The sequence below is a fragment of the Callorhinus ursinus genome, unplaced genomic scaffold (genome assembly GCF_003265705.2).
Source record: "Callorhinus ursinus isolate GAN/ISIS: 27379988/994484 unplaced genomic scaffold, GSC_fseal_2.0 scaffold62, whole genome shotgun sequence".
In the NCBI taxonomy this organism is placed as follows: Eukaryota; Metazoa; Chordata; class Mammalia; order Carnivora; family Otariidae; genus Callorhinus; species Callorhinus ursinus.
This window is the reverse complement of record NW_027397124.1, coordinates 5,081,924-5,096,835: the sequence shown is the minus strand read 5'-3', so window position 1 is coordinate 5,096,835 and position 14,912 is coordinate 5,081,924. Positions and strand designations below refer to the sequence as shown.

Sequence of the window (14,912 nt, the reverse complement as noted above, 5' to 3'; positions counted from 1 at the left end):
TATTTTTATAAAGCCCCTTGCATTTATATCTCAGAATATTTTCTGACTCTTACTACATAAATTCATATTTTATTAAGGTGAATGCTTTATAGAAATTACACTAAACAGACTTGTCTTAGCCTATATTCACAACAGAAGACTTGAGGGGTAATAGGGAGAGTCACATATGGCCCACTGCCACCTTGCTCAGCCCCCTTACTCAGACCTGCCGGGCAACTGTCCTCTGGTATCCCTTTCTAAGTCCTCTCTTGGGAGTGGCCCTACCATCCAGTTTGCCTTCCCCTTCCTCTAAGACAGTGGTTCTCAACCACAGGCAATTTAGTCCTCTGGGGGGCATCTGACAATGTCTGGAGACATTTGTGGTTGTCACAACTGGAGGTGGGGATGCTTTTGTCTCCTGCTAAATACCATACTATTTATAGGAGAGCCCCCAGAAGAATTATCTGACCCAAAAAGGAGACAAATTTTAGAAATTTAGATGCACATATAAGTAAATTTGAATAATTAGTGGTATTTGTAGGGTGATTTTTGTAATACTCAAGGAATATGATGAATGATATCTGAAAGGGAGCACAATACATGTCATGTCATACTGTCACCATGCACTTGTCAGTCTTCCCTATTACAGTGTAAGCCACGAAGACAGAGACCATGTTACTTCTATACCTCCAAACTTTTAACACAATGCTTAGAACAAAACAGGCTTTTATATGTCTGTTGAACAAACCAGGTGAAATTAAGTAAGAAAAAAAGCATTAATTTATGCTATTGATATCACAATCCAGTAGATAACTAATACACAGAAAACAACTGGAATGTATCCAGCCTAAAGGAGAAAGAATGGCTCACTGGATGATACAGCATCTATGTAAAATTTATCTTATACAGTGGAGTTGCATGCTGCATATGTACGTTTTGTTTACTCGATATTAACTATCCATGGAACCAAAACTAAATACAAAGCGTGAATTATTTAAAAACAAAAACAAAAAACAACTTCAAACAGTGTGAATGATTTTGCTCTGGAGTGAGCAAAAGATTTGAACCTGCTCTTTCTTCAAGTGGACCTAGGTGTAGGTTTTTGCACTATTTGTGAAAAACTAATTTTTAAAGAACAAAACTTCTGCAACATGGCCCCTTAAAGTAAACCAAACTCAAAAAGAATAATGATGATAATAACAACAACATAAACCAAACTCAACTAGAGGAAAAGCAATCTCCTCCAACATCAAAGGCAAAAGATGGCTCTGCTACAGATCAACTTCTAACTAACACCTTCCTAAGAGATACTCAAGGACAATTTTCACTATAGGTGATTTTTGTCTTTTTGGCTTTTTTACCAGCCTTAGACTCTCATCCCCAAGTGTGATTTCAGTATACAAAAAGGATATTTTACCTACAATAAATCTACTTGGTGACTGAGCAGAGAAACAAAACTATTATTTTTTTTTCAAATCATTTTTAACAATCCTAATTACAGAGTTAATTAAGAACCCTCTCACATATTTCACCAATTTTTATTATTTATGAATGTTCTATAATGCCAAAATACATTATACACACTCACACACTTTTTATTTGAATAATCTTACTTGCTTTTACTTAGACCATTTAAATTAGTTTTCATTCCCTTCATAAGTGTTACATATGGAAAGAAAAAGCAAGACAGCCTGATCTTTAAATATGCCATAAAACAAAAATTAAGAACTGACTGCATAACCAAGCATTTTATCACCTTCCACATATTTAGTTTTTATTGAGACTATAAATACAGTAGGACTATATTTTATTTAATTATACTGATCTGAAATGATAATATACTGTATGATTCACAATATATTAGTAAAATTTCATTTAAAGGCAAAAATTCAAATAGCAAATCCCCCAAATTAAAAACTCATTAAGAATTCTACAATTGCCAAACTGGCTAGTTTGGCAATTGCCTCCGCTATTGCCACATGGCAACACAGTGACACAGCTCTGGCTGATGAACAGAAACACCTCACACCCTTTGTCAGGATAAGATTTAATTATGAGTTCTGAATTATGTAAAACCTTCGTGAGTGAAAATCTTAAAATGCAACCAGCCTGTACTAACAATCATGTACTAACAATCACTTAACATCTTTTCATTTAAAACGAAGTTCCCATTTTCTTTTACAAGCATACAAACCTGCCTACCTAAATGATGCCTCTTACCCTAAGGCTCTACTTTATCTGTACATACCACAACCTCTAGTCTTTAAGTATCAGAAATTATCAAATAAATGCCCATTATCCAGCTTTCTTTGAGTACTTTTTTTATTACTTATTAATTTGTTTCTCCATTCCTCTTCTTTCATTCATTTCCTGCACTCAATTTCAAATAAAAGTTGAGCCACAAGTAGGAAGAAGAAATAATTGCATAACCCTGTAGAAATGCATTAACGCAAACAAGAAAGTACCATATGCTTTACCTCAGGGGGAAAAAAGGAGAAACACATAACTATCAATTTACTTTAAGATAAGTGAAACCAGACTTTCAATCTTTAAATATGGAAAACATGTATTACAGATCAGTTCCACTGTACTGGCTAAACAATGAAGCAAATCAAAGGTGAAGTAAAACAGAAGAAACATTCTAGAATGTTCATTTTAGTGCCCAATCCAGAGGATTTTTGGGTTGCCATTTCAAAGTATTTGTGGACTAACATGCTCTGTGGCATTCCTGTTTTAGAAGAATGTTAAATGGCTGCATTATAAATGTAGATGAGTAGAATCTGCTTGAATTTTATAAATGGATTTTTTTTCAACAAACAAGGTCCATAGGTCCTGTTAATTTTAAAACGACTCAGTAAATGTAAGGAAATATTGGTTAAGGTAGGGTATAAAGCAAACTAAAGACATTAGATTGATTTCATTTTAAATTTTATTTAAGCATTGACCCTTCAAACTCAATTACCAAAAATTTTTGGAAATATCCAGAGCATGGACTCCGGAGACAAAATGCCACCTAGATCTGCCACTTAGTAGCTAGCTATACAACCTTCAGCAAGCTCCTTAACTGATTTATACCTCATTTTCTCAACTACAAAAGGGGAAGGGGGTTGATAAAGAGTAGCTATATCAGACTTAAGAAGATAATATATACCTAATCATCTGCCCTTAGAACAGTACCTGATACATATTAAGCATTCAAAAAGTGTTAGCTGTTATATGTCACAAATTATAATTTTTTGTATTTGTATTACAAATTAACCAAGGAGTAACAATAGTAAACATTCAGATATACAAAAAAAAATTCAAAACCCCATGAGTAATGGGATATTTACTTATTCTTCTAAAAGCTGGCTGACATTATATACAGATATGGACACCTGAATCACCGACTAGTATCCAAAGATCAGATTACAATTCAAGGTGGGGCTTGACATATTTCTTTGCTTATTTTCTGACTAGCTGAATTAGCCAAGTCACAAGCACAAGAAAGTTTTACAGGTATCCCCTGCTTTTCGAAAGTTCACATTACACCACTTTGCTTTTTACAAAAGACATATTAGTACTTGTTTTTGCTAGCCAAAACAAATCTGATGAGTATTTCCACTTTCATTAAAAAAGGTTAAAAGTGAAAATAGTGTTCAGTGTTTGTTGCACTGCAAGCAATTAATGGAGGTAGCACGCACCCTGAGCAGTCAAAGTGGCCCACTAAGCTCCTTCTCAGGAAACCACACTCAGCATGTCAGCATCCCTCCACCATAGTTTGGACTGTGTAAGCATCTGTGTTTTAGCTCCTCTGTGCATCCATTAGCAAGATATATATCCTAAAGTATCAGAAAAGCCTAAAAGGTTTTTTTTGGGGCGGTGGCGGGGGGTCTGGGAATGCTCAAAAATTTTTCCATATAGATTAATGATAACTGCTTCTTTGCTTTACAGAGGTCTCATAGGAGCACCCTGCTTTTGGACAGCAGGGGAAACCTGTAATACCTGGAGCTGAATCAAGATATCTGTTTTGTCCTATAATGTCCAAGTAGTAAGCCCATCTTTCAGTTCAATGGATAAAATAGACTTTGTTGATTTTAATAATACAACTAATCAGACTTCTAATTAGCCCTCCTCTTTTGTTACAAGTCAAAATGCATCTTTTAAAAAACTTTATTTACTTTTATTTGCACACCAGCTGTAGCTAGAAGGACTCTGAAATACTTTGTGAAATTCAGGTACAATACCATCCACATAATTTAATGTGTAAAGCCTTCAAGAGAAGAAATACTTACCCAACTTGTGCTGCTTCCTTGAGTTTTGGTAAAGAGTAAAGATGAACCTTGCAACACGGCCCAAGAAGACAACCAGTTCTTTCTGTCAGTATAAAGAGAACCAACTAAAGCTTTGCTGTTCAGTTTTTCCAACCAAATTTAAAATATTACAACCTAGTTATCAATGTTGCCCACAATTTACATTAATTATTGACATTCTAATTGTTTTTATTGAGGATATAATGCTAATGGAATTACATTCATTTTATGGTTCCAAACTGACCATAAAGGCCCCCCAAACAAATGAAGCTAATAGAGATGTTATCAGAAAAACTATATACCTAATTATGTTCACATGGTAATCGAGCACACTTGGGATCAAGGGTACCAAATTACCTTGAAGGAACATGAACTGAACTCTGTATTTGGCAAGAATTATTCATGATTAAAAATCAGGAAAACTTGTCCACCTCACCTAGTTCTATTGTTTCATATTTCTTGGTTATCTCCCTTCCCCTAAATAAGACTACACTAGGTAATTGGGAGATACTAGGCACATTAGTAGATAGTAGGTATAATAAATTACATACTCATTGATCAGAGATTACTGAGGTTTCTTTTATATTTTTTATATTTTTTGTTTTATTTTATATTTATATATATGTTTATCCTTATTTTATTTATATTTTATTTTTGTATTTCTTGGTTATCCCCCTTCCCCTAGTAAGGTTACACTAGGTAAATGGGAGATACTAGGTACAATAAATTACATACTTATTGATCACGATGTTACTAAGATGAGGGTTTTTTTTAATTGTCTAAGTTATAAAATCAACACATATATCAAAATTCTAAATATAAAAATGTATAAAAAGAACGGTCCCCATTTCTTCTCCTTCAATCCACATTCCAGAGACAACCAATGGAATGCAATCATTGGCAGACTAAAATGAATGTCAAATATGTCTACTACAGAAATTTATTAAAGCAAACCTTACTACCAAACATACTGACAGTTTTGTGAAAATTCTACAGGCACTCAAAAGGAGTTCTCCATTTTCAGAATTTAGAATTTAATAACTATCAATTAGACCTACTTTGTTATTTTCTATGTACACTTGAACTTTATGGATTAAAAGTGAAATAAAGTTTACTACTATTGAGTTTCTATTTTTCCTTTTATTTCCTGTTGTTTTTGCTCATGGCTGTTAATGCTACTTATTTGGTGAATGGCTATTCTTAATGATTAGATCTTTATTGCTGATTTATCGATGGTTTTGACATGCCTGTTTTTTTTAACTTTCCTGAATCATTTTTATAATGTTTTCTTTATATGTAATATTTAGGAGGGTTTTGTTTTGTGCTTCAATCTGAACATCTTTTTCTTTCAACAGGGGAGTACAGCCCATTTACATTTATTGATATTGATATCTGGCCCTTGTGTTATCATTTTGTTACACCTTCATTTTATTATTTTGTTTTGTGTGGATCTCAAGATATTTTGAAGGGACTTATTTTTATTTGTAAGTTTATTTTATACTCAATCTTCTATTTCTATAGAGAGCATCTACTAACTCCCTCCTCTGAAAAATGCTAATATCAGTATATTTCCACTTTAAATAAACTTTTTGAATTTAATTTTCAAAATCAAAAACTGTAGAACTAGCAAATATATCCAAGAATATTGGATTTTTTAAAAAGATTTTATTATTTGACAGAGAGAGACACAGTGAGAGAGGGAACACAAGCAGGGGGAGTGGGAAAGGGAGAAGCAGGCTTCCCGCTGAGCAGGGAGCCCGATGTGGGGCTCGATCCCAGGACCCTGGAATCATGACCTGAGCCACCCAGGTACTCCGAATATTGGACATTTGAACACTGAATTAACAATAGCTGCCTCAAAGACTGAAGCACTTGCGTACCTCAGTTGCAAGCAGAATTAGTCACATTTTTTTCCTGGAAAAAAAATTACAATGACTGACGGTCACACTACGATTATTTAGACTTGAGTATCTGGCAGGTAGACATTATCTCAAAAATAAATGAAGTGAGTCTGTCATTTAAATGACAGTATTTGTTGACAAAAAATTGAAGCTTTCAAAGGGAAAATAGAACTTTGGAAAACTTGGCATATCTGCCACTGTGAGGCTGACAATTTTCCAATAGCTAATGACTTTTCTGATGATGTTACTGATTTGTGATTCTTTGATATTATAAAATGTCAACATTTGAAAAATCAGCAAACTTAGTGAACCAGTATTTTCCAAATGATCTGCAAGATGCTACAAAATTACGTACAGGTAAAGAGTCCTTCAAAATGCAACACAGACCAATGCTTTTTTAAGATTTTACTTAATTATCTGAGAGAGAGAGAGCACGAGAGCAGGGTAAGGGGCAAAGGGAGAAGCAGACTCCCCGCTGAGCAGGGAGCCTGATTCGGGGCTCCATTCGGGGCTTGATCCTGGGACTCTAGGAGCCGAAGGCAGATGTTTAACCGACTGAGCCACCCAGGCTCCCCCAGACCAATGGATTTTGACGTAACTAAGTATGAAAAATTCATTAACAGTTTTTCACAGTCTTAACTTGCGGAGTTTTGGTGTAGCAGAAAAATACACGCAATTATCTAAGAAGAATATTAAAACACTCCTCCCTTTCCAACTTTATATAAGGAGGATTATCTTCATATACAACAGACTGCCTGCCAGCAGAGATGAGGATCCAGCTGTTTTCCATTAAGCCAAACACTAAAGATTTGCAAAAAATGTGAAACAATGCCACACTTCTCAAGAAAATTTTTGTATTGGAAATACAGGGGTTTTTCCTTTATAAAAATGTTACTCACGTTAACATATAATGGGTCATTAGTTTTAAGAATTAAAAAACTTAAAATGTCTCAGCTTTAATTTCTCAAATCTACAGCTATAAACTATACACATAAAAAGTTCTTTGCAGCAATCAATAATTTTTAAGAGTTTAAAGGGGTCCTCAGATCAAAATGTTTGAGAATCACTAATATACAGGAAATTAAAAAACTAGTTTGCTCAACTCTACATAAATAAATTTAAAGATGAAATAGATGATATTCTTTGGAAAACATAAATCACCAAAAGTTTTCCAAAATAAGTAGAAAATCGAAAAGACTAATTACCACAGGAAAAACGACAACAATGAAAAAAGAGAAAGTGGCCAAAGAACTAGGTGCACTACATATGCCCAAAAGGGAGAAAGAGGAAAAATAAAGACCCCATTCACAAGTGACTTCGCCCAAGGAACAATTTAAAGAACAAATAATTGCAGTATTTGTAAAGTTGTTTCAGAGCACTTAAAAGAAAAATTTCCAAGTACTAAAATGTGACAAAGACAGTTCACTTAAAGCAAATCTTGAAAACTTAACTACATGTAAATTTTAAACTCTTCTTTACACAACAGGCTGATCTCTGTTGACTATAAACTCATAGCATTTTAGTAGTTCTTAAAAACTGGGGAAAATGCAACTTGCTTATTACAAAGAGTTAATTTCCTTAATTCATTAGGAGATACCACACAACCAAAAAAGCCAACAACCCAATAGACAAACAGATAAAGGGGATGAACTGACAAATTAACAACAACAAAAAGACATACAAATGGCTTAGGATACCCTACCACACTAAAAAGTAACACAAATTAAAAATATCATTCTCTCTCTAATCTCTATTAGCAAAGATCAAAAAAGTGGACAACATATCGAATTGGCAAAGGTGTGGAGAAATCCACTGCTTTTGGAAGTATGAACTGCTTCAGTGCCTTAGAGCGTAATATGGAACACTATCAAAATGACTAGTGCACATAGCTTAGCCATTCCACTTTTGTAGAATCTATTCCACAGGGATTTACATATTTGCAAAATGAACTATGTAAGATGTGATGTAAGTGTAATACTGTCTGCAACAGCTAAACAATGTAAACATTCTAAATGTCTAGCAATAGACAGGCATATTTACCTACCATATGGCTAAATAAACCAGGATACAGCCACACAATATATAACCAAGGAACAGTTAAAAACAATGTGGTGGCTCCACATGCAACAAAACAGAACCATCTACAAAATAAACTGTTCAAAGACTGTGTTTAAAAAATTAACCTATGCAGGGGCACCCAGGTGGCTCAGTCACTTGAGCATCGGTCTCTTGGTTTCGGCTCAGGTCATCATCTCAGGGTTGTGAGAGCCAGCCCTGCGTTGGGATTGGCACTCAGCTCAGAATCTGCTCAAGATTCTCTCTCCCTCCCCGTCTGCCCTTCCTTCCAATGTGCACACTCACACTCATTCTCTCTCAAATAAATAAAATCTTTAAAATATATACATTAAAAAAATTACTATGCATATAGAAATATATATATCTTCTATCTCCGAAGGAAAACACTACATCTCATTCACTTAACTAGCTGCCTCTGGGGAATGGAAATCATGGCTGGGTAATTGACTTTTGGCTAAACACTTTTACCGTGTGCACTTACTGCTTACTGAAAAAAAATTTATTTTAAAGATTTTATTTATTTATTTATTTGAGAGAGAGAGAGAGAGCACAAGCAGGGGGAGGGGCAGAGGGAGAAGAAGGCTCCCCATTGAGCAGGGAGACCAATGTGGGACTTGACCCCAGGATGCTGGGATCATGACCTGAGCCAAAGGTAGACGCCCAACCGACTGAGCCACATAGGCACCCCTGGAAAATTTTTTTCAAATAAAGCTAACGCTTGCTCAGAATCCTATGCTTTATCACCCCTGAATTTAATATAACCTTAACAAATATGTCAAGACAAAGGAAGATTTTCATACATTTCATGACAATCCTACATACATATTAGAAAATACATTTGAAATTCTTATGAACCTTTTAATCATTTCCACTAGAATGTAACTGTACTCATAGCTTTTACTTATTTCGATCAAATAAAACATGTCAGAACATTAATGGTTTTGTACTTACCGAACCTTTTTCCCATTTTCAGTAATTTTTGTTACATTTAGTAATCCATATTTTTCTTGACCCTATGGAACAGAGTAATACTGTTTATATATCATTCACATAGACAATGAGGTCCAAATTCTTACATATGACTGAATCAAAATGATCTGGTACTCTAAAAATTAGCTTAAAAAAAAGATTAGTCAGTATGTAATATGCTTAGTTCTAAAGTATATTAGGGAATACAATTTCCTAATACTTCTGTATAGTTATTTTCAGTAACTTTACAATTAAACTTTTCCTCTTCTCAAGTCCTGGCAACCATAAGGTACTTTGCTATCAAATCAGATTTCCACATGAATACCACTAGTCAGCACTGGAAAAATGATTTATGACTTCCTGTTCAAAGAAAGTAATATAATGCTATAATGATAAATACCACAAAAAGCAATTATTTACTTTGCTGTTATTTTACAGCAATACAGTCTGAAAATTATTTAAGATATTAACCTGCTTTGTCAAATGTAAAAATAACTAGATAGAACAAATGCAGTAACTGCATTAATAAATTACTCAAAGTAAATATTATACATAGAACTGGCCATAAGGTGGCATTAAAAAATTCAGTATGAGCTTCATGACATATATTGTCAGATGGTAAACTGGGGCTCTGGACAAACCAGATACACTAGTTGGCTGATGTCAAAAATAGTGACCCAGCTTTATCACCAAACCCCAGGAAAGCAAGAGCCACTTTGCTGAGGTTAACGGTCATCTTAAAATTCCTCCAGGTAGAAGAAAGGAAACACTTCCCCACTGCTTTAGCTTCCAATATTCAACTAAATGTAATCAAAATGAGTTGGTATCTACAGCAATCATCAATATTAGTAAGCACTGTATATACATGACAGAGCAAATGTACTTCAACTGAAACATACATAGAGGCGGCACACAGAAAAAATATTCCCAATTCAGAATTTATTTCTATTTAATCCATACCTCGGCTATTTTCTCAATGTACTTCCTTGAGAAAAAGATAAATCTTTCTTGTATGGGACATAATGTTTAAAAAATGTTTGAAAGTTTTGCCTAGCCTGATAAAAACTCTCACCTATAAGCGAAGCTGATAAAGTATTAATGTTAATTCGTGGTACACTGGGAACTTGGGAAACAGTCACATGACGTTTTATTGTAATTTTTTCATGAAGCATAGGTTAGATCTCCTTAGATATGCAAGTCTGATACTTCTAAGAGCTGTTGCCTCTTAACAAAAACATCAATCACACAGTTACAAGTATGCAAAAGATATCAAGTAAAAACATTCACAATTTACTATCAGAAGCAGGAAGGAAAAAAAACTTTCAAAGATACAGGAACTAAGTACAACATTAATCTGAGAGGATGGCACTGCTTATGTGAGCTAGGGAGCACAGGAGTCAGAAGAGCAGGAGTGGGAATCAAGCCTATACAAAAATGCCAAAGCTGGAACTGAACAGGACAAAAGAGCTGAGGCATGAGAGAAATACCGAAGAAAAACGGAAGTGACAGACCACCTAAGCTTAAGGATGAGTGAGACGTTCTCAATCAGGGATTCTTACCTGAGGCAATGGATGCACTGAAACTGGTATAAAATTGTGCGTGGACAGTATATACATTGTTTAAGGGTCCAGGACGCTCATGCAATTCTCACAGGCATCAAGACCCCAGTACTAATGCTCTAAGTATTAAACACTCTAATTTGAACATAAAATAAGAACAAAATTTGCCACATCCAAAATGTACAAATACAAAAATACTTGGCTAAGTGTTATGAGAAAGGTGTATCTAACTTCACCTGAAAGAGAGAGGGAGTGAAGAGAAGGCTTCCTGGAGACTCTTGAGCTAAGGAATTGGGGTTAGCTAGATGGTGACAGTAGGCGATGAAAACAACAAAGTATAAAGGTACAGAAGTGAAAGAGAGCATATCATATCTGAGGGCCTTTAAGTTCCCTCAAAGTAATGGGTGAGGTGAAGTAGCAAAGAAATGAAGCAGTGTAAAGTATGAACTAAGAAAGGGTGGCAAGACAGGGAACCAACCAGAATACATTCTAGTAATTACCACAGGAGATGGTGAAGGCCTGAGCTAGGGCAGTGCATGTGAGCAAGTGATGAGGAGCCCAATTTGAGAGATTCAGAAGACAGAATTGACAGGGACTGGATAGGAGGGAAAGAGGGCAGATCTGAGGAAAACTCCCAAGCTTGAACAACTGGGTAGATGGTGGTATGTCAGTTTTAATGACACTTTTTTAGAGAAGCTTTCCCACACGACTCTTAAGTAGGAGCTCCTCTACACCTCCCATTATTTACCACTGCCCCCAGTTTGGTCCCTTCATTGCATTTAATGCGAAGTACAATTACATCTTTTATTTACGGTCTATTTTATTGGGCTGTACACTGGGACCATATCTACTGTGTTCATCAATGTATGACCAGTGTCTACAGCATGTAGCTGATGTGTGATACAATACATATCTGTTGAAGTAATTAACCAACATATTAGCAGTGCTATTCCAAGAAAGGAATATAAAAGAATGCCAGTGATGGAGAAAATCAAGCTTTAACTTTTAAACACTGAAGTTTCTGAGTTTGATATAAAAGTGCTAAAGAGGCAGATGAATAATAGAGGTTTGACTACACAGGTGAGAGGTTTGGGGAAAAAATTTAGATTTTGAACATATTTTTTTAAATTTTATTTTATTATGTTATGTTAGTCACCATACAATACATCATTAGTTTTTGATGGACATACTTTTTGGTGTACTTTCGCTACTTAATATGATTCAAAACAACCAATGTTTTTGTGTTGCTTACTAAAAAAACTCCATAAAAATATCCTGTTAAATCCTGCAAAAAATGCCCACATTTACACACGAATATTTCTTAGTCTAAATAGATTTGATATTCCAAAGGAAACTTCATACTGAAAATAAGCAGAAATGTTTTAGTAAGGACTAGCAAAATATGGTTAAAATTTAATCAAAATGACTGTACTTAGATTACCCTATCCTAATAGGGTAAGAAAACAATAAAATGTTAGTTCTCTTCAGTAATCTGGGAAAATTTCCACAGGCTCATAATCACTTTGCAGGCTCCAGAATTTTTTTTTTTTTAAGTAGGCTCCATGCCCAGCATGGAGCCCAATGTAAGGCTTGAACTCACAACCCTGAGAGATCAAGACCTGAGCTGAGATCAAGAGTCGGCCGCTTAACCAACAGAGCCACCCAGGTGCCCCTGCAGGGTCCAGAATTTCTAATCAATGTTGCATTTATTTGGTAAACAGGAATTTCCCAATTTGGCTAACAATTATCATATGCCAAAATCAATACAACCCATCAAAATCCTTATCTTCAATTAATCATGCAATAAGTATTTTTTTTAATACAGAGTAACTTTGCACAGTGATATAGTGGTTGAAGAACCAGGTGATGCAACTTCCAGAACAGGTAAGTTGATAAGGAGAGAAGACAAACTAGTGGTTGCCAGGGGAGAGGAAAAGGTGATGGGGAAATGTGGGGTGAATGCTTAATGGGAATGGGTTCCCTTTCAGGTAATGAAAATGTCCTGAAGCCAGGTAGAAGTGATCACTGCACACTCTGTAAATATACTATATGCCATTTAAATGTATACTTTAAAATGGTTAATGGCTAATTTTCTGTTATATGAATTTCACCTCAATAAAAAAAAATATTTTAGGGGAACCCAGCTGGCTCAGTTGGTTAAGCATCTGACTCTTGATTTAGGTTCAGGCCATGATCTCAAGGTCATGAGATTAAGCCCTGTTTTGGGCTCTGTGCTGAGCATGGAGCCTGCTTAAGATTCTCTCTCTCCTTCTGCCCCCACCCCCCCAAAAATAATTTTTTTAATATATTTTAGGGGCACCTGGGTGGCTCAGTCATTAAGCGTCTGCCTTCAGCTCAGGTCATGATCCCGGGGTCCTGGGATCGAGCCCCACATCAGGCTCCCTGCTCGTGGGAAGCCTGTTTCTCCCTCTCACTCTGCCCCTGCTTGTGTTCCCTCTCTCGCTGTCTCTGTCAAATAAATAAATAAAATCTTTAAAAAAAATATATATATATAGGGTGCCTGGGTGGCTCAGATGGTTAAGCGTCTGCCTTCGGCTCAGGTCATGATCTCAGGGTCCTGGGATTGAGTCCCGCATCAGGCTCCCTGCTCCTTGGGAGCCTGCTTCTCCCTCTGCCTCTCTCTCTCTCTCTCTCTCTCTGTCTCTCATGAATAAATAAAATCTTTAAAAAAAAATTCTCTAAAAAAAAATATATATATATTTTAAAGAACTAGTGTTTTAAAAAATTAGATGTTTAAATGTTTTTTAAAAAGGCTTTAGAACAGTTCTATTCAATGAAAAAAACATTAACAAATATGTCCATAATACTTTTGCTAAAGAAAGTGTTAAAACATTCTTTTCTCCAATGCATTTTTTTTCTCTCCAATGCATTTTAATACCATAATTGTAAATACAGGGTCAAAAACTCAAGTTTCCATATTATATATTCTTAAATTTTACTCAGTATTCAGTGACTGGAAACTTCAAAATGCACATTTATCTGGAGTATTACTCAGCCATAAAAAAAGAATGAAATCTTGCCATTTGCAATGACATGGATGGAGCCAGAGAGTATTATACTAATAAACAAAATAAGTCAGAGAAAGACAAATACCATATGATTTCACTCATATGTGGCGTTTAACAAAATAAAGAGACCAAGGAACAGACTCTTAACTATAGAGAACGAACTGAGGGTTACCAGAGGGGAGGTGGGTGGGGGATGGGTGAAATAGGTGATGGGGATTAAGGGGTGCATTTGTTGTGATGAGCACGAGGTGTTGTATGGAAGTGTTGAATCACTATACTGTACACCTGAAACTAATATCATACTGTATGTTAACTGGAATTTAAATAAAAACTTTAAAAAATAAAATAAAATGCACATCTGTCATAGATACACTGGGACAAACAGAGACTGGGTTCTCAGATCAGTCCAAAAAATCCTATTTGATCCACACTGTACTCATACTGTACAGAAGGAGAACATTGATCTTTTTAAAAAGTATGTGCCGGGTATTTCAAAAAAGGATTTGAAGGGGCCATGAAAAATAACAATAATGCATCTGAAAATTGGAAATGAAACAAGAAAAAAATGAACATGTTTAAAATTTGTATTAAGGGATGGAATTTTAAATCTGGTTTAATTAGAAAAGCTTCCATGAAAACATTGTACTAAATGAACAAAGTCTGCCAAAAAAGACCACATATTATAGGATTCTATTCTTATGAAATGTCCAGAATAGGCAAATCCAGTGAGACAGAAAGTAGATTCCTGGTTGTTCAGGGCTTGGTGAGATGTGGAGGTTAGACAGGTGATACTAAATAGAATGTGGTTTCTTCCCGAGGTGATGAAAATATTCTAAAATTGACTGTGATGACGGCTGCACATTTCTGAATATACTAACAACCACTTAACTGTACACTTAAGTGAGCAAATCATACAGTAGATAAATTACAAGCTTTTTATAAAAACAAAACAGAAGAGACTAAAGAGGTGGATGGGCAATTTGCAGAGATTTAAAAATGACATCAGAGAGCTAACACTGATTACACTATTTTCATTCCTAAATTTGTAGCTTCCTTTTTCTTACCACTAAGGCTTAGGATTTTAACTCACAAAGAGGGAAAAGATAG

The 14,912-nt window shown here is 35.2% G+C and overlaps 1 protein-coding gene across 6 annotated transcripts in view; it reads right to left on the bottom strand.

Moving 5' to 3' along the window:
• The window catches only part of ARHGAP12 (Rho GTPase activating protein 12), a 115,875-nt gene that overhangs the window by 16,461 nt on the left and 84,502 nt on the right, over positions 1 to 14,912 (bottom strand). For all 6 annotated transcript variants that reach the window (XM_025885786.2, XM_025885787.2, XM_025885788.2 and 3 more), the window contains 2 exons: positions 9,200 to 9,261; positions 4,254 to 4,335 (listed from right to left, as the gene is read on the bottom strand). In XM_025885786.2, coding sequence (XP_025741571.1) covers positions 4,254 to 4,335; positions 9,200 to 9,261 — 144 coding nt within the window. The remainder of the gene's footprint in view (positions 1 to 4,253; positions 4,336 to 9,199; positions 9,262 to 14,912) is intronic.